Here is a 19,864-nt window from a genome sequence, read left to right on the forward strand (position 1 = left end):
TTTGAGCACTACCCTACATTCTGGAATTACCTTACTTTCAGGTTCATCTCATATTTTTTTCCTGCCCCAAACATATAAACAGCCATTTGTTCAAGAAGCCCAGGTCCCTGGGATGGAGAGGTGGAGTAAATAATTACTTCCAAGAAGCTATCCCAGAGCAGAGACAGGAAGTCCATAGACACACTCATATACACATTTCTGTGAGTAATATGAAAGTCAGGAGTTCCACTGATAACGTCATTCTAGTTCAACTACAGGGTTCATTCTAGTACTTCCCTTTCCATATCTCTTTCTCCTACAGTGGAATCTAACTCCATTAACCTCAAAACATTTATTCAATTTGCAAATAAAAATGAAATAGTTTCAGAATTCATATGACTGCCAAACACACACACACAGAAAATACAACTTCAATTCAGTATTTCCTTATTTCTGTCATTACACTAAAGGTATAGTCAAAATACTGTGTTCAAGTCATTCACTTGAAACACAGTCATGTTCTTTTGTTTTTATTTCAAAGGTTAACCAACCAGTATTGATTTTATTTTTTAATATGTAAACATTAACATAGTTTAATAATGTCATTCCCAATCTCTTCCACTCACCATGTTATGAATGTCATCATTTTCTGATTTATGATTTGTGTGTGTATTGCAGAAATGAGTAGATACATTTATAACATTTTATAATTCCCCTTCCACCTTAGAGAAATACTCTCTCTTGCACTCTGGGTTTCTTCAATTAATATATCCTGGGAATCACTCCATATGAGTTCAGAGGGTTCTGCTGCTGCTGCTAAGCCGCTTCGGTCGTGCCCGACTCTGTGCGACCCTATAGACGGCAGCCCAGCAGGCTCTGCCGTCCCTGGGATTCTCCAGGCAAGAACACTGGAGTGGGTTGCCACTTCCTTCTCCAATGCATGAAAGTGAAAGTGAAAGTGAAGTCGCTCAGTCGTGTCTGACTCTTTGCGACTCCATGGACTGCAGGCTCCTTCGTCCATGGGATTTTCCAGGCAAGAGTACTGGAGTGGGGTGCCATTGCCTTCTCCAGCTCTACCTCACTCTTTTTCACTCCTGCATAGCACTGCACTGTGTGGATGTACCATAGTTTATTCAATCAGTCTTCTATGTGTTGTTTACATTATTGTGAAACTGACAATCAAGTTGCTTAGAATATTCTGTAATCATAAACAATGATGTAACAGTAGTAACCTTGTTCATCTATAATTTTGTATGGTGGGAAGTGTATCTTCAAGGTAAATCCCTAGAGGTGGGACTGCTAGGGCAAAACCTCAGATATTACCATAACCCTTACCAGCAATATATCAGAGTGTCTACTCCCCACAGACTTACCGCAGAAAGTATTTCCAAGTTTTTAGTTTTTGGCCAGTCTGACAAAGGAGAAACAATTCAGTATAATTTTAAGTTGCATTTCTAGCATTATGAGTAAACTTAAACATCTTTCTAAGATGTCTAAGGTCCATTTCATATCTTTTGTGTGTGTGTGTGAGCTATCTATTCATGATTTTTTCCTGCTTTTTATCAGTTTTAGTCTTTGTTCTCTTTTTTTAAAAGTTCTTTACATTTTAGAGTTATCGGTCCTTTATTTGTGATGTATGTCACAAGTATTTTCTCCCAGGTTGTTGGTTGTCTTTTTTTTCTTTCCTTTTGTGCCACACCTCGGGGCGTGTGGGATCTCAGTTCCCTGACCAAGGATTGAACTCCAGCCCTCTGCAGTGGAAGCAGAGGTCTAATCAATGGACCACTAAGGAATCCCTGATTGTCTTTTTAATATTCACGTTTTTATTTGGCTGCACTGGTTCCTAGCTGCAGCATGCAGGATCTCTGATCTTTGCTGTGGCATGCAGGGTCTTTCAGCATGCAAACTCTTCAGTTCCCGCATGGGGGATCTAGTTCACTGACCAGGGATTGAACTCTGGTCCCCTGCATTTGGAGTGTGGAGTCTTTGCCACTGGACCACCAGGGAAGTCCCATTCCTGGATGTCTTTTAACTGTATAAACTTTTTACTATGTGGAGTCAAATTTTTAAATGTTTACACAGTCAAATTCATCAATTTTTTTAACTTAAACTGCATTTTAAATCAGTTCAAAATCCTTTATCTTCTCCTAGAGAAATTGATCCATGATTTCTTTTAGTACCAGTTCACTTATTATATTTACTTCTCTGATCTATTTGTAGTTTATTCTTAAATATGGTATGAACTAAAAATATAATTTTATGTTTTCTTTACCAGCTATCTGGGCTTGCCTTGTGGTTCAGCGGTAAAGAATCCACCTGCCAAAGCAGAGATGCAAGTTTGATACCTGGGTCAGGAAGAATTCCTGGAGAAGGAAATGGCAACACCCTCCAGTATTCTTGCCTGGGAAATACTATGAACAGAGGAGCTTGGCGGGCTACAGTACACAGGGTTGCAAAGAGTAGAATACACCTTAGAGACTGAGCATGCAACCAGCTATCCAGTCACCTAGCACCATTATTTTGGGGGAGGGCCATTTTCTTTTTCTGAATGCAGGCCCTCAGCAGCGACAGAGTAGAGTCCTAACCACTGAATCGCTAGCAAATTCTTTAGGACCGTTAAAAAGCTAATCTTGCCCTGAGAATCTGACGTAACAGCTTTATCATATATGCCTGAACTCTATATGTACTTGAATCCACTTCTAGTTTTTCTCTTCTATTCCATTATTTATGTGTCAAGACTACACTGTTTTAACTATAGCATGCTTTAATAAGACTTCCCTGGTGGCTCAGATGGTAAAGCATCTGGCCACAATGCAGGAGACCCAGGTTCAGTCCCTGGGTCAGGAAGATCCCCTGGAGAAGGAAATGGCAACCCACTCCAGTATTCTTGCCTGGAAAATCCCACGGACGGAAGAGCCTAGTAGGCTACAGTCCATGGGGTTGCAAAGAGTCAGACACGACTGAGTGACTTTCTTTACTAAAGGATATGGCCATAGTTTCTCTTTTGACATTTTTATATTAACTCAATATCCAGGAACAAGGGATGTCTGCATTTGTTTAAGCCTATATTTATGTTTTTCAGAAGTTTTAAAGTTTGCCTTATAAGTTTATTACTAAATATTTTATCTTTGTTGTTGTTCAGTTGCTAAGTCGTGTCCGACTCTTTGCGACTTCATGAACTGCAGCCTCCAGGCTCCCCTTCACTATCTCCCAGAGTTTGCTCAAACTCATGCCCATTGAGTCGGTGACGCCATCCAACCATCTCATCCTCTGTGGCTCCCTTCTCCTCCTGCCCTCAATCTTTCCCAGCATCAGGGTCTTTTCCAATGAGTCTGCTCTTTGCATCAAGTAGCCAAAAGTACTAGAGCTTCAGCTTCACTATCAGTCCTTCCAGTGAATATTCAAGGTTGATTTCCTTTAGGATTGACTGGCTTGATCTCCCAGCTGTCTAAGGGACTCTCAAGAGTCTTCTGCAACACGACAACTCAAAAGCATTGATTCTTTGGTGCTCAGCTTTCTTTAGGTCCAACTCTCATATCCGTACATGAATACTGGAAAAACCATAACTTCGACTAGACGGACCTTTGTTGGCAAAGCAATGTCTCTGCTTTTTAATACACTGCCTAGGTTTGCCATTGCTTTTCTTCCAAGAAGGGAGCGTCTTTTAATTTCATAGCTGTAGCCACTGTCCACATTGATTTTGGAGCCCAAGAAAATAAAGTCTGCAACTGTTTCCACTTTTTCACCATCTATTTGCCATGAAATGATGGGACCAGATTCCATGACCTTAGGTTTTCAAATGTTGAGTTTTAAGCCAGTTTTTTCACTCTCCTCTTTCACATTCATCAGGAGGCTCTTTAGTTCCTCTTCTCTTTCTGCCATTAAAGTGGCATCATCTACATATCTAGATTGTTGATATTTTTCTCAGCAATCTTGATTCCAGCTTGTGATTCATCCAGCCCAGCAATTCGCAGGATGTACTCTGAATAAAAGTTAAATAAGCAGGGTCACAATATTTAGCCTTGACCTACACCTTTTCCAGTTTTGAAAAGGAGTCCATTGTTCCATGTCCAGTTCTATCTTTACTGCTATGTAAAAGGAGTTTTTACACTACCATATACAATCAGTTATTGTTTGTGTATATGAACACTATTCCTAGGTTAATTTTATATCCTGTCCCCTATTTATTCTATTTATCACACATTCTCTAGCATCTTTAGCATATTATCTCCTCTACAAGCATAGTTTAACTTTCCAAAGCTTTTGGCCTCTAGTTGACTTTCTTGCTGAACTGCATTGGCTGATACCTCCAGTATAATGTTAAATAATAGTGAAGATGGACAGCATCCCAGATCTTAGTGTAAGTATTTCCATATCAAGTAAGATGCTTGGTTTTGAAGAAGTGTATATTAAAGTCTATCATGTTCAATATCCATCAGTTCCTAGTCTCGTGTGTGTATTAGGTGTTGAACTTTCTTAAAAGCTTTTCTCAGCATCTATGAAAACAACTACATGATCTTTCTTCCATCTTTTAACAGAGTACAGCATAGATTTTCTATATAACCAACCTTGCATTCCAATAAATCCTACTTCCTTAGGGTATATATTAACACGGTGTTGGAATCTGTTAACATTTATTTGGTATTCCTGCCAAGTGATGGTAAGTGATGCCAATCTGAAATGTTTTTCTACTTTACATCAGGTTCAAGTATCAATGCCATACTTGCTTCATGAAAAGAATTTGTAAAGGGTGTGTGTGTGTGTGTGTGTCTTTAATGTCTAGTCTCTGAAACAATTTATATAGCATTGTCACTCTTTGGTCTTTTAAAGTTTTACAGAATTCCCACATGAAACTATCTAGGCCTGCTGCTATTTTTGTGAAACAACTACTATGTAATTGGGTCTACTTAGGCTTTCTACATCTAAGAGGGTCAGTTTTTGGTAAAATGTATTTTCCAAATAAAATGTCCAGTTCATCTCACCTCTTGTGATTTTGAAATTTCTTATATTTCCTTTGCACTTTTTTATTTTTTCTTTTTTTTAAAATTAACTTATTTAATTAGAGACTACTTACTTTATAATATTGTACTGGTTTCTGCCATACATTGACATGAATCAGCCATGGGTGTACATGTGTCCCCCCATCCTGAACCCCCCTCCCACCTCCCTCCCCACCCATCCCTCAGGGTCATCCCAGTGCACCAGCCCTGAGTGCCCTGTCTCATGCATGGAACCTGGACTGGCGATCTATTTCACATATGGTAATATAAATGTTTCAATGCTATTCTCTCAAATCATCCCACCCTTGCCTTCTCTCAAAAGAGTCCAAAAGACTGTTCTTTATATCTGTGTCTCTTTTGCTGTCTCGCATATAGGGTTATTGTTACCATCTTTCTAAATTCCACATATATACATTAATATATTGTATTGGTGTTTTTCTTTCTGACTTACTTCACTCTGTATAATTGGCTCCAGTTTCATCCACCTCATTAGAACTGATTCAAATGCATTCTTTTTAATGGCTGAGTAATGGAAGAAAAGTTATGACCAACCTAGATAGCATATTCAAAAGCAGAGACATTACTTTGCCGACTAAAGTCCGTCTAGTCAAGGCTATGGTTTTTCCAGTAGTCATGTATGGATGTGAGAGTTGGACTGTGAAGAAGGCTGAGCGCTGGAGAATTGATGCTTTTGAACTGTAGTGTTGGAGAAGACTCTTAAGAGTCCCTTGGACTGCAAGGAGATCCAACCAGTCCATTCAGAAGGAGATCAGCCCTGGGATTTCTTTGGAAGGAATGATGCTGAAGCTGAAACTCCAGTACTTTGGCCACCTCATGTGAAGAGCTGACTCATTGGAAAAGACTCTGATGCTGGAGGGGATTGGGGGCAAGAGGAGAATGGGACAACAGACGATGAGATGGCTGGATGGCATCATGGACTTGATGGACATGAGTCTGAGTGAACTCCAGGAGATGGTGATGGACAGGGAGGCCTGGCGTGCTGTGATTCATGGGGTCGCAAAGAGTCGGACACGACTGAGTGACTGAACTGAACTGAACTGAATGTTCCATTGTGTATACGTGCCATAGCTTTCTTATCCATTTGTCTGCCAATGGACATTTAGGTTGTTTCCCTGTCCTGGCTATTGTAAACAGTGCTGCAATGAACATTGGGGTACATGTGTCTCTATTAATTCTGGTTTCCTCAGCATGTGTGCCCAGCAGTGGGATTGCTGGGTCATATGGCAGTTCTGTTTCCAGTTTTTTAAGGAATCGCCACACTGTTCTCCATAGTGGCTGTACTAGTTTGCATTCCCACCAACAGTGTAAGAGGGTTCCCTTTTCTCTGCACCCTCTCCAGCATTTATTGTTTGTAGACTTTATGATTGCAGCCATTCTGATCAGCATGAGATGGTACCTCACTGTGGTTTTGATCTGCATTTCTCTGATAATGAGAGATGCTGAGCATCTTTTCATGTGTTTGTTAGCCATCTGTACGTCTTCTGTGGAGAAACGTCTGTTTAGTTCTTTGGCCCATTTTTTGATTGGGTCATTTATTTGGAATTGAGCTGCATGAGCAGCTTGTATATTTTTGAGATTATTTGTCAGTTGTTTCGTTTGCTATTATTTTCTCCCATTGTGAAGGCTGTCTTTTCAACTTGCTTATAGCTTCCTTTGTTGTGTAAAAGCCTTTAAGCTTAATTAGATCCCATCTGTTTATTTTTGCTTTTATTTCCAGTACTCTGGGAGGTGGGTCATAGAGGATCCTGCTATGATTTACGTCAGAGAGTGTTTTGCCTATGTTTTCCTCTAGGAGTTTTATAGTTTCTGGTCTTACATTTAGATCTTTAATCCATTTTGAGTTTAATTTTGTGTATGGTGTTAGAAAGTGTTCTAGTTTCATTCTTTTACAAGTGGTTGACCAGTTTTCCCAGAACCACTTGTTAAAGGACTGTCTTTTCTCCATTGTATATTCTTGCCTCCTTTGTCAAAGATGAGGTGTCCATAGGGTGCGTGGATTTATCCCTGGGCTTTCTATTTTGTTTCATTGATCTATATTTCTACTTTTGTACTTTTTCCTTGTCTTTTTAACTTGTCTAGTAGTTATTCTATTCCATTAGCTACAGTTGTTTTTCTATATCCAAAATTATAAAATTTCTGCTTATTAAAGTCTTATAATTCTTTAGAAAATTTTATTTTTCCCCAACTTTCTGAGTACAGAATTTAGTTTCTTTTCCTTCTTTCATTTTTTACTAAGCATTGAAAGCTATAAATTTTCCTCCTCTCACAGAGAGTATTCTGTAGATATTGATATGCAGTGTTTTTATTATCTTGATTCTAATTCTGTCATGTGTGCAAGTTAAGTTGCTTCAGTCATGTCCAACTCTTTGAGACCATGTGGACTATAGCCCACCAGACTCCTCTGTCCATGCGGTTCTCCAGGGAAGAACACTGGAGTGGGTTGCCATGCCCTCCTCCAAGGGATCTTCCTGACCCAGGGCTCAAACCCACATGTTTTACATCTACCTGAACTTGCAGGTGCGTTCTTTATCACTAGCACCACCTTATAATTCTGTCATTTTGGCTTGTATTTTCTCCTTTTATGCAAGAATTGTTTAACAGAAAATTTATTTCCAAATGAGTATTGTTGTAGCTATAAATTTCTAGTTTTCATCAGTGTTATTTATAATATTTTTGCTTTATGGGCTGCTAGGATGCTTTCTTTCTGACCAAATATGTGATCAACTCTTGTAAATGTTCCATGTGCATTTGAGAATAAGATTCATTGCCTTTTGCTGCTGCTGCTGCTAAGTCGCTTTAGTCGTGTCTGACTCTGTGCGACCCCATAGATGGCAGCCCATCAGGCTCCCCCGTCCCTGGGATTCTCCAGGCAAGAACACTGGAGTGGGTTGCCATTTCCTTCTCCAATGCATGAACGTGAAAAGTGAAAGTGAAGTTGCTCAGTCGTGTCCAACTCTCAGCAACCCCATGGGCTGCAGCCTACCAGGCTCTGTCCATGGGATTTTCCAGGCAAGAGTACTGGAGTAGGTTGCCATTGCCTTCTCCTCATTGCCTTTTACCAGGCTGTAAAGTCTGAAATGGGGCTTCCCTGGTGGCTCAGAGGTTAAAGTGTCTGCCTCCAATGCAGGAGACCCAGGTTTGATCCCTGGGTCAGGAAGATCCCCTGGAGAAGGAAATGGTAACCCACTCCAGTACTCTTACCTGGAGAATCCCATGGATGGAGAAGCCTGGTAGGCTACAGTCCACAGGGTCGCAAAGAGTCAGCCACGACTGAGCAACCTCACTTCACTTCAAAGTCTGAAATACATTCATAATATCTATCTATGATGTTACTGAGATCTTCCATATATTAATTTTTTTGTCCATTTCATGTACATTGTACTAATTAAGGTGTGTTTAGTTGTTTCTATCTATGTCTACTTGAATATCCTATAGCTTTTCTTTTTCAAAGATGGCAGTTGTATCATTTAGGGCATAGATCTTTCTATGTGACAATGTCTTTCCTTGTCACAGTAAATATTTGAATTTTACATCATCCAATATTAGGTCCACACATACTTGCTATTTCTGTTCTCCTGACATACCTTTGCCCATCCCTTATGTTTAACTTTTCAGAATCACTTTGTCTCCTGTACATCACATATAGATGGTTTTTCTTTATGAGGTGTATTGAACATATTTTTCTTTTAATAAATGAGATCAATTTAATAAGTTAAGCCATTCATATTTATTGGTGTTTCAGATTTTTATTCTTATAATTATTCTGTTTATCATGTTGTATTTGCTGTTCTAATTGATATGTTTTATGTTGTCATCTAAAAAGATGTATATTTTTGATCTAGTGGTTGCCACTGCAATTATACCTTTTTAATGCCCTTAGTCTGTTTCCCCATTTAATATCTTTATTAACTGAGCTGTCTACTTTTAAAATCTGTTGAGCCACAGCTATCAGTGAACTTATTATACTCTTTCCCTCATCCTTCTCTTTCATCTTTCAGTGGCATTTTTTTCTCCAACTGAAACACTCATTCCCAACCCAGTTTTAGCCTTATAATTAAATAAGTACCATCAATCCCTTTGCCAAAATTTCTCCAGTTATCTCTTGGCTGGATGAATCTCATCCTCTGGTAGCTTCAAGAAACACCTGGGAACACAGAAGCCCCTCAGTTTTACCTATTTAAAACTAGTTTTCTTTAGTCTTCATACATGAACATCAGCTCGGCCAGACATAAAATCCTGAGTCCCATACTCTTTCCTGGAGTCTCCAGAAGTGTTTTTCTATTGTTGCCTTAGTTGGTCGTTGCTTTTGAGAAACCTGCTGCTACTCTAGTCCTCCCAACCTTGTTAGTTTTCACCTTTTGGCCTCAAAGTCCTGTTTGTACGTGCATTATGTGCTCAGTCATGACCGATCTGAGGATTTTTTTAATCTAATGGTTATATGTGGATATTGACTAGAGTTTTCTCAGTCTTGGTTAATTTTCCCATATACTCAGTGGGAGTGTAGCTCTGGGTCTTATTTCTGGAATGCTTTCTTGGATTACAGTTTTACACATCAATTCTATTCCTATTTGTCCTTTATTAGACACTCCAGTTATATGTATGTTCAGTCTTCTTTGCCACTTTAATCACTTGTTTTCTGATTTTTTTCTACCTTTTTCTTTATATTCTTGGTTGTCTTCCCCCTTTCTTCAACATTCCCTATTAAATTTCATTCAAATTTTCTCCCTAGAGCACTTTATAATTGTCTTCATTTCTGATATGTGATTTTGTTCCCCACATTTTAATTCAGTCACCACTAATTTTTACTTCTTCCTGTTTTATGTCTATTCTGTTATTTGTTTCTGAATTTTTCACAGTTCAAATGATTTGAGGCTATTGAACACAACTGCAGGGGGATCAACTGCTGAATGAACTCTTACTCTGAAAGGAGTTTTGTCAATTGAAGTCTTTCATTCTCATTTTTGGTTTTCTAATTTTAGTAGCTTTATATAGATAAACTACTTGTATCTGAATGAACAAGGTTGGCAGTTTGGATGGTGAACAAGATTCCCAGTTCAAGAGCACCCTCTTCTGTCAGTATAACAAAGTGCCATTTAGTTAATGGGTGTCTGGATATTAGAGCGGTAGGGAAAGGGGTATTACGGACCTTCAAATTTTTTTATCTTGCAAACACATAAATTTATCTCTTTCTTCATTGTTCCCTCATTTCCTAATTTCCAAAGGTGCCTCAATAACCTCAGATATGCAGATGACACCACCCTTATGGCAGAAAGTGAAGAAGAACTAAAGAGCTTCTTGATGAAAGTGAAAGAGGAGAGTGAAAAAGCTGGCTTAAAGCTCAACATTCAGAAAACGAAGATCATGGCATCCAGTCCCATCACTTCATGGCAAATAGATAGAGAAACAGTGGAAACAGTGGCTGACTTTATTTTGGGGGGCTCCAAAATCACTGCAGATGGTGATTGCAGCCGTGAAATTAAAAGATGGTTACTCCTTGGAAGGAAAGTTATGACCAATCTAGATAGCATATTAAAAAGCAGAGACATTACTTTGTCAACAAAGATCCGTCTAGTCAAGGCTACAGTTTTTCCAGTAGTAATATATGGATGTGAGAGCTGGACTATGAAGAAAGCTAAGTGCCGAAGCATTGATGCTTTTGAACTGTGATGTTGGAGAAGACTCTTGAGAGTCCCTTGGACTGCAAGGAGATCCAACTAATCCATTCTAAAGGAGATCAGTCCTGGGTGTTCACTGGAAGGACTGATGCTGAAGCTGAAACTCCAATACTTCAGCCACCTGATGCAAAGAGCTGACTCATTTGAAAAGACCCTGATGCTGGGAAAGATTGAGGGAGGAGGAGAAGGGGACAACAAAGGATGAGATGGTTGGATGGCATCACCGACTAAAGGAGGCCTGGTGTGCTGCAGTTCATGGGGTCGCAAAGAGTCAGACACGACTGAGCGACTGAACTGAACTGAAAGGTGCCTCTCTCTTCCTTTAAATCTTTTCTTCCCAAGAAGGAATACCCTTCCATGACTGCCTTCTTGATTCTTATGCATGTTTAAATCTCCCCTCTGAAGTAACTCTTCTAAACTAACAGGACTCTTTTCCAATATTTTCACTCTTACAGTGAACTTTCTGAGTGGTTTCTTCTGAATTCCTTTCTCCTTCTGAGCAACATCTTGACACTTCTTCTTGCTCTCCATAGAGACTTATAGCCAAAACTCAAGAAATAGTCCAACTAGAAAGTGGTATTTATTGTTCCACTCATTTTTATATTAAATTTATGGTTTCCTGTCTTCCAGTTACAATAAATGCATGGAATTGGTAGGTTTTTTTTTTCTTCTTCTTATTGACCTACATACAGTTTTTCAAGGATGTGTACAGTTTTGGATTTAGAAGACCGTAACTACCCAGAAATACCACCTTCTCTCCTGCCCTTTTTTCTTATAAAAAAAAAAAAATTTTAAGACTTTTGTTCTCTGGCCAAATTCCATTACTGGCCAAATATCCATTCTGATCCAATGGATACAGTCACAAAAACATACTGATACACAGAGATGTTTTCTGCATCACTACTGTAAAAGCAAAAACTATAAAAGATTAAACTATCAGTACAGTGATGCTTAAATAATGTTCCATCCATACAATGGAATAATATACAGCCATCACAATGAATAAGGTAAATTTGTATGTCATGATTGGGAAAGAAAGTGAAAAACTGCAAGGTGTACAAGTGTCTATAATGATTTTTTTCAGTTAAAAGTAAATATATTGACCCATATTTGACATATAATTTGTTTTCTGAAAAGATACATAAGAAACTTAATAGTAGTCACCTCTGAGAAAGACTGATAAGGAGAGAAATGTTTTGCATTTCCCCTTACATGTTTCTATACTATATTTTCTCCTTTGTACATATTATTTACTTTTATTTTGAAAGGATTAAGAGAGTGTAGCCTCCTAAGTATCCACCAAAAATCCAGCTTCCATTTCTACCACTGTAACAGAAACGATGGCCAAATGGCCCTATTTCCTAACCTCCCCTGCAGTTGGATGTGGCTATATCAAAATTAAAGAAAATATATTAAACTTCCAGTTCAAAAATCTGAGAAGGGGAAAAAAATGATTAAATAAAAGAAAAGGAGTTAATACAAAAGCAAAAAACAGCCTTAAAAAAGAAAAGACTCTGAAAGTTGACCCTTCAAAATACGTCAATGAAATATTTCAACTTCTAGGTAACTATCAAGAAAATACAGAATACAAAATGTCAGAAGAGAAAACCACTGAAACAGATTTTGCTGATCTGAAACTATATAACCCTACATAACCCTATGCAGGTAAAATTAAAAATCCGGACAAAATAGGTGAGTCACAGAAAAAAATTTATATACTTTACCCAAAATTTATATACTTTACCCCAGCAAAGATAAAGTTTAGAGACATTAGCATTAAAGAGCAGAGGATGTTATCAAAAAGCCACTCCTCCATCAAAAAATAATAATAATAAAGCACTAGGCACTGACAATTTTACAAGAATTTCTCCCACATTTTTAAAGAGGAGAAAATCCCAATGCTATTCCAGTTGTTCAGTCCATAGAAAAAGAAAGAAAACTTGCACATTCTTATTATAGTACTTTATGAACTGAACTGTGTACCGCCTCCTTCCAAATTCATATGTTGAAACCTAACACTCAGTGTGATTATACTTGGGAGACGGGACCTTTAAGGAGATAAAGTAAACAAGGTCATAAAGATTCAGGCCCTAGTCCGAAAGGACTGGTGTCCTTTTAAGAGGAAGGACACTTGGGCAGTGTCCACTCAAGCTCCATGGATGCACGACTGTGACGTGGTGCTTCCACTCTCAGTATGGACCCAGAGACGAGAAAGTTTTGTTTTTTGCCAAAATCACGTAACAGAATGATCGTATCAGAACTATTTGCAATAGCCTCAAGCCAGAATTATCCAATGCCCATCAACAGTAGATAAACTGTGGTCAGTTCATACAAAAGATGAAGAACCATGGGAACAATCCACAATGCAACAATGCAGACGAATTTCAACTGTCAAGTTGAAGCAAAGCAGCCAGACAGGTAAGACCGCACACTATGTGACTCCATTCCTATAATATACAAAACCAAGAAAAACTAAACTGTGCTATTAAAAGTCAGGATGGTGGTTTCCCTTAAAGGTTTAGGGGGAAACAGTGCCTGGAAGAGAACACCAGGGAGGCTTCTCTGTTTCTCTATGTGATGCATTTGAGCTGCTCTACATAATTTTGCTTTGTTTTTAGGAAGACTTGTAATTGTTAAAAAAAAATAAAAAATAATAATAATGGTTACCTCTGTAACTATACCTATTTAATGCTCTTGGTCCCCTGGAGTTAGCAACTGGAGAAGTCATCAGGAGGGCTGGCATTCAACAGAGGGACAAAACCAGAAGCCAGGTTCCAGAGAGGAATCAAGGAAGAAGAGACATGAGGAGATGGAGGAAAAAGGGAGAAAAGACTGTGGACAGCAGTTAAGCAGAAAAACAGGTAAAGAGGGGCATGTTTTAGCAGACAAGAAGTCCATACATGTTCAAACACATTGATTGCCCAGAGGAAGGAGCTACGAGAGGGAAAAGTTAAACCAGGAAAGAAAGCAAGAGGCCAGATAGACAGGGATAGAGCAAGGAGCCCCGGTGAAGGCACCTCATTCCCTGAGCCTGGGGAGATACGATGTGGGGGGTTGGGAGGGGGATGGTGGGGGGGAGAAATGGCACCTATGGGGGGCTTGAGGAAACTGATGCTCTTCATTTTCTCCATAAAGGAAATGCCAATGTCACGTGATTTGAGTGCAGAGTAGACAAGGAAGTTAGGGTTTGGATTAGGAAGAGTGAAGAAGATAAGACCAGGGGCTGAGGGGAGGTTCACAACACATATTCAAGCCAGGGGCCAGAGAGGCACACCGAGGGCCCAGCTCAGGCTGGAGCAAGGCTCCAGGGCTTCCCCCCAGCAGGCTAGCAACACGGGTGGATGGGCAGATGACTGCAGCCTTGAACCAGGGATGGCGCTCCATAGGATCAAAGGAGAATCGGGGCACTGACAGCAAAGACCCATTTTACCTTATTCACTGTAATTTTGGACCTGAAATTACCCATGCTGGGTATGCTTTCACTCTCTGAATCTCTTACCCAGAGGTGAGGTCGCCAAGGTAGGGTTTTGTCCATCACAGTATCACTAAGAACAGCGCCTGGCTACTAATATCTGGCACAATGGCAGAGTCCAAGCTGGGCCAGGAAGGAAATGTCCAGAAGGCACGGAGGGCTCCAGAAGAAAGGGACAGAGACAGTGAGAGACGGACAGGACAACTGTGAGGTGCAGAGTAGTGAAGGCCAAGGTCAGAGGAGGGCATGCTGGAGGAAGGGGGCTCACACGGTGCTCAGCAGGCAATGATCCCAGCAACAAGGATCAGCTGCTGACTCACGCTGGCTTCCCACAGCACAGGGGAGAAGGAACAGGTCCCTGGGGGAGCCAGGGCCTTGGGAGAGGCTGACCCCACAGAGCTGCCTGGGCTAAATTTAGCAAGAAGAGCTGAGAGCTGAGAGCACATAGGGAAGCAGGAGGGAGACAATGGCCAGAGACAGGTGCCTCCAGTTCACTCCAACACCGTCCTCTTCACTTAATGAGCCAGGAACCCACTACACCAAGAAAAAGGTACAAAGGACTCCTGTGCCCCTCAGACCTACACGCATATCCCTCAACTCTGGCATGGGATGCCTCGTGAACTCTCCTTTCTCTAGAGAAACAAAACATCCTCTGAGCATGAGACCCCCAACAGCAGTGTGTGAAGAGTCAACCCACCTCAGCTCCAGGCTCTGGACACAGGGCCCCTTCTCCATGGGCCACAGAGTGCCAGCTCAGGACCTCTGGGCTCTGCTGGCCCAAATGCTGCCCCTCCCTCAGGTCCATCTGAGCCAGTAGGGTGGCCACAGCCGCTGACTCTTCCCACAACATGTTCCTCAGTGCCCTGGTTCTGTGCCACCCCATGGCCTGTCTGTGGTGCCTGCTATGAAGGCGTGTGGGTCCTGCACTTCCTCACTGAGCCGAAGCACAAGGACATGCACACTGCCAAGCCAGCAGACAGACAAACAGGCGTGGGACTCACAGCGTGTACGATGTCCACCATGTTGTAGGCTTTGGTAGATTCCAAAGGGACAATTGTGTCAAGCTCAGGAACCAGACGGTCACTTTGGGTAGAAAAAGAAGTAGATTTAATCAACATGGAAGAGCCAGTTGCCTTCTGCGGGTGGTGGGGGATAGGAGAGGGAAATGGGGGAGACGAGAGTTTAGGGGCTGGACTGATTCTGTTCCTGCTGGGCTTGCAAAGCAGTCCTCAAAGATACATTCCTATGTTACCATCACATTAAAATGAACCTGAGCTTGATATTAACCCAGAAGATCTTCCCATTTTCATTTAGAGGGAAAAAATGAGCTTATTCCCCTGAATGTGGTGATGCCTTCATTTATCCTCTGAACACTTCCTAGATTCCAGGGACTGTACAGAGCACTAAAGACGTGTAGTGAACAAGACAACGCCCATCCAATTTTGTCTTGTGGGAACAAGACAATTCCCACACTGGGGTTTTGGGCATCACCCCACTCAGTAACAAAGGCCTCCCTACTGTTCATTAGCTGTTTGCTCAGACACATACAGCTTCCCTAGGACTGAACAGAAAGCAGCCATGTCTGGGCCAAAGCAGGCTATTCAGACATGTGTAGGCCCTTGGTCCATAACACCTTCAAAGATGTCCTAAACTTTTCAAGAACCCCCAAACAGTGCAGAGGCTCAGAAAAGGAGGCTGTGCCCACTGCTCTGGGCCTTATGACCACTCTCCCTTTCATGACCACACACAGTGGGCCACTGGTTGGGTCCCCTGAGGAGTAAGGCAGGCAGACAGGGAGGGGTCCTGGGGACATGACTCTGGCCCAGACACAGCCCAAAAGGTGGGAGCCCAGGTCCACCCACAGGGGAGGGTCTGAAAATGGCTTCTTCTCAAGGGACACAATTTCAAATTCTTCTGCAGAAGTCGTGTAACCCAAGTGAGCGCTTCAAAATCACAGAGGAAACAAAGCGGAGAAGAAAGCCGCCAGAGGTGTGGAGCAGTGGTTCCCCAGCTGGGCGTCTGGTTCACTCTGTGGAGTGCCCCCACATCAGACAGTGGCCCAAATGAGCAAGAAGGAAAGTGAAGAAGGTCTTCACAGGGAGGCCAGCAACACGGCCTTCCCCAGGGCTGCTCTAGCTTCTGGCCACAAGTAAGTATGCATAAGCACATTTCCTAAAGGGCACGCTGCCTGTATCAGTTCACACTGATTTACTTCATGTTAATACAAACAAAATCTATCTCAATTCTGAACAAATTAAGACTGCCAGAAATAATATTTTGGGGCCCCATTTGTTTTAATCCCAAGCTACTTGTCAGGTATTACAGAGAGGCAAAAGGAAAATAAAAATAAAATCTTCTGTGACTTCACTGGCAGACCAGTGGTTAAGACACCACAATTCCACTGGAGGGAGGACAGGTTGGATCCCTGGCTGGGGAACTAACATCTCGCATGCCACACAGCATGGCCAAAAATAAATTTAAAAAGAAAAAAATTTTAACAAATAAATGATATCTTTCTTGGCTTGTGTACCCAGACATGCCACCACCACGCCTACACCTGACTCCACTCCACAATCTACTCCCAGCTGCCCACCAGCGCAGATCCTGGAGATCTAGCCAGAGCAGGGGGGCCAGAGAAGAACCCCAACCTGCAACTCACCTGGGGTCATGGCACTCAAGGACAGGAGCTGGGTCCTGATTGCTGAGAGGCAGGTAGTTGAAGAACTCCCGGAGATTACATAAAGCATCAACATCATTCTCAAATGCCCTGTGGGCCACGCCTGAGAAGACAGGGAGGATGTGATGAGCCAGGGCACCTGTCAGCCCAGAGATGCAGCTTCATGCCCACCTGCCCCTTCTAGGGCAGGCTGGCTGACAGCCCTGTTGCTGCGCACCTCCACTGAGGATGGCATCCCACCACACACCTTCAGGCTGATCCTCTGTCTATGCAGCCTGTTTCTTCTGCTCCAAATCTACACCCCTACAGGGGTCACTCATTATACAAGTTTTTGCCCTAATATCGCCTAGTCACTGGAGTTTCCCCTGGCCCCTCTCCCAAACACAGCCCATTATATGAATTATATCTCAATAAAGCTATTACTAAAAAATAAATATATATATATGTGTGCATAAACAGCATCTTTTGGGTCTTACTCTAAGACTACAGAGCTGAGTGCATCAGACACAGCTCAAGAGCCTAAGATTCAGGATACCAAATGATGCTTTTAAAGCTAAAATTATGTTATAGAAGAAAATATAATGTCACAAACATTCATTACATTAAGCTGTCAAATGAAAAAACAGGCCACAAAGGAACATTACACACGTATGTTTGAGTATGCAGCTGTATATTCACATCCATCTGCGCAAAAAGACTGCAGGGTATAACCAAAAAGTGAATGGTGTTTATCTTTGGGTAATAAAATTCCTAGTGATTTTTATTCCTATAGTTTCTAAGTCGTCTACCACAAACATGTAATACTATTGCAGTCAGGAAAAAAATTGCATATTTCATCAAATCTAAGACTCCATCAAGACTCAACATTATTTAGGGTGGGATGGATTGTGAGGTTGGAATTGACATATAGACACTACTATATATAAAACAGATAACCAATGAGAAACTACTATATAGCACAGGGAACTCTACTCAGTGCTCGGTGGTGACAAATGGGAAGGAAATCCAAAACGGAGGGGATGTATATATACATATAGCAGACTCACTCTGTTGTACAGCAGGAATGAACGTGTTATAAAACTATGCTCTAATTAAATAAATACATACATTTTTGAAAATACCATGGTTCATTTCCAATCATGGTATTAATTTAAGAACTTCTGCACTGTGACCTATAAATCTACAATAAAGTCAAGACTACAAACAAAGGGGAAAAAAAGTCGCAACATGATTTTATATTCCAGTAAGAAAAAAACTGCTGTCAATTGAGCCCTGAGATAGGAATGTGACAAGCTGTGGGTCAGCAGTGAGAAGTGTGCTGGCTAGAGAGCTGAAAGGACCTGAGAGGTGAGAGAAAGGGGTGTGTCAAGGTGACCCCCACCCAAGATAGGGGAGGAACAACTTCTGTGGGTGGGGGGAATCAGGAGATCTGACTTTTATTTTTTAAGCAAATTTCATCAAATGTTAAGACCTCACGGACATTAAGACATACCTCGACTGTATGTACACTAAGAAAGAAATGCTGCAATCAAACGATGACCCAACGCCTTAAGCACAATACAGCGAGGCACACAGACCATCCACCAGCCTCTCGATGCTCTGAAATCTCTCAAAGAGGCAATTTCTCCCATCTTCAGTTACACTGCTTGCTGTGTGGTACGCAATACTTTCACAACTTGAGGTCTTTTGCCAAGGAATTATGGAATTCCAATCATTATTTCAACAACTGTCTTCTCTAATACCAGATTCCTGCTCTGCTCCCAATTACATGCCTCTGTGTATAAACAGCATCTTTCAACGGTGAAAGCAAAGGATAATTTTCCATATGTGACACTTAACCTTGAGGAGGTGAAAAGCTATGACCCAGCTCGTGAGCACACAGGTCTTGACCATGTGCTCACTGGCCAATGGTGACCAGCAAGATGCCACTGACTCTTAAAACATAACCCAACTTTGGAGTAAAAGAAGCCCCACACCAAGGGACTTCCCTGGTGTGGTCCAGGGGCTAAGACTCCCCACTCCCAATGCAGAAGGCCTGGATTCAATCCCTGATCAGGGAACTAGATCCCACACGCCACAACTAAAGATCTTGCTTGCCTCAACTAAGACTCAGCACAGCCAAATAATTATTTCCTTTTTAAAAAGTCACATCAAAATGCAATTTTAAGTTCAACTATACTCACATGAATCACAGTTCTTACAGCCATCATTCTAGTTAGTTCAACATTTTCAAAGACTACAAAAGCATTAGAAGTACCCCATTAGTTAGCAATTTTGAGCTATAAATCCACATTTATTACTATCTGTAGATAATACATCACACTACAGTCTATTCAAATAAGCTCTGTCGATGAAGCAACATTTGTACCAGACTGTCAGCTCTAGCAACGCCTCCTCTCCATGTCTGACAATAATGAGGTGAGCCTCAAGGCCCCTCACCTGACATGGTGGTGTGGGTCCTGGCACCCCCAAGTTCCTCCTGAGTAACGTCCTCATTGGTGACAGACTTCACAACGTCAGGGCCAGTGATGAATAAATAGGAGGTGTCCTGAAACCAGAAAATTCCAGAAAGTTCAGTCTCAGAGAAGGTGGTGACATGGTGGCAGAGCCAGGTTAGGATACAGCTCACAGATGGCCTAAAGTAAAGACCCATGTTTTCCCTGCCTTGCCATCAAAAAATCTTCGTGGCCTGGTTCTCTCTCAGCAAAATGACCTGCAGTGTAGCTAACATTTCAGGGTCATTCATCTGTAGGGCCACACCCTAACAAGTGGCCTGATGCAGACCTTGCTATGCACTAAGGACTTTTCTAAGCACTTCAGCAGACTGTGTCATTAAAGCCTAGTACTATTATCACCTTATCACTGGTCTGCAGCTTGCCTAAAATGAACCAGTCACTTTAAGTGAAGCCATCTGGAGATAATGATAATAATCAATGTTTGGTGTTCTGAGAGACTGATATGCTTTGATTTCTAGTTTCTAACTTAAAGATAATAAAGACATATTATAAAATATTTAACCAGAATAGTGGATACAGTGGAA

At 41.3% G+C, this 19,864-nt stretch overlaps 1 protein-coding gene across 1 annotated transcript in view; it reads right to left on the minus strand.

Annotated features, from left to right (window-relative positions):
* The window catches only part of PCCB (propionyl-CoA carboxylase beta subunit), a 96,078-nt gene that overhangs the window by 36,619 nt on the left and 39,595 nt on the right, over nt 1-19,864 (minus strand). Inside the window, exons 7-9 of the mRNA XM_005675535.3 lie at nt 19,264-19,372; nt 16,807-16,927; nt 15,149-15,230 (exon numbers count right to left, since the gene is read on the minus strand). Of these exons, the coding sequence (XP_005675592.2) occupies nt 15,149-15,230; nt 16,807-16,927; nt 19,264-19,372 (312 nt within the window). The remainder of the gene's footprint in view (nt 1-15,148; nt 15,231-16,806; nt 16,928-19,263; nt 19,373-19,864) is intronic.

Source organism: Capra hircus, chromosome 1 (genome assembly GCF_001704415.2).
Source record: "Capra hircus breed San Clemente chromosome 1, ASM170441v1, whole genome shotgun sequence".
Classification (NCBI taxonomy): Eukaryota; Metazoa; Chordata; class Mammalia; order Artiodactyla; family Bovidae; genus Capra; species Capra hircus.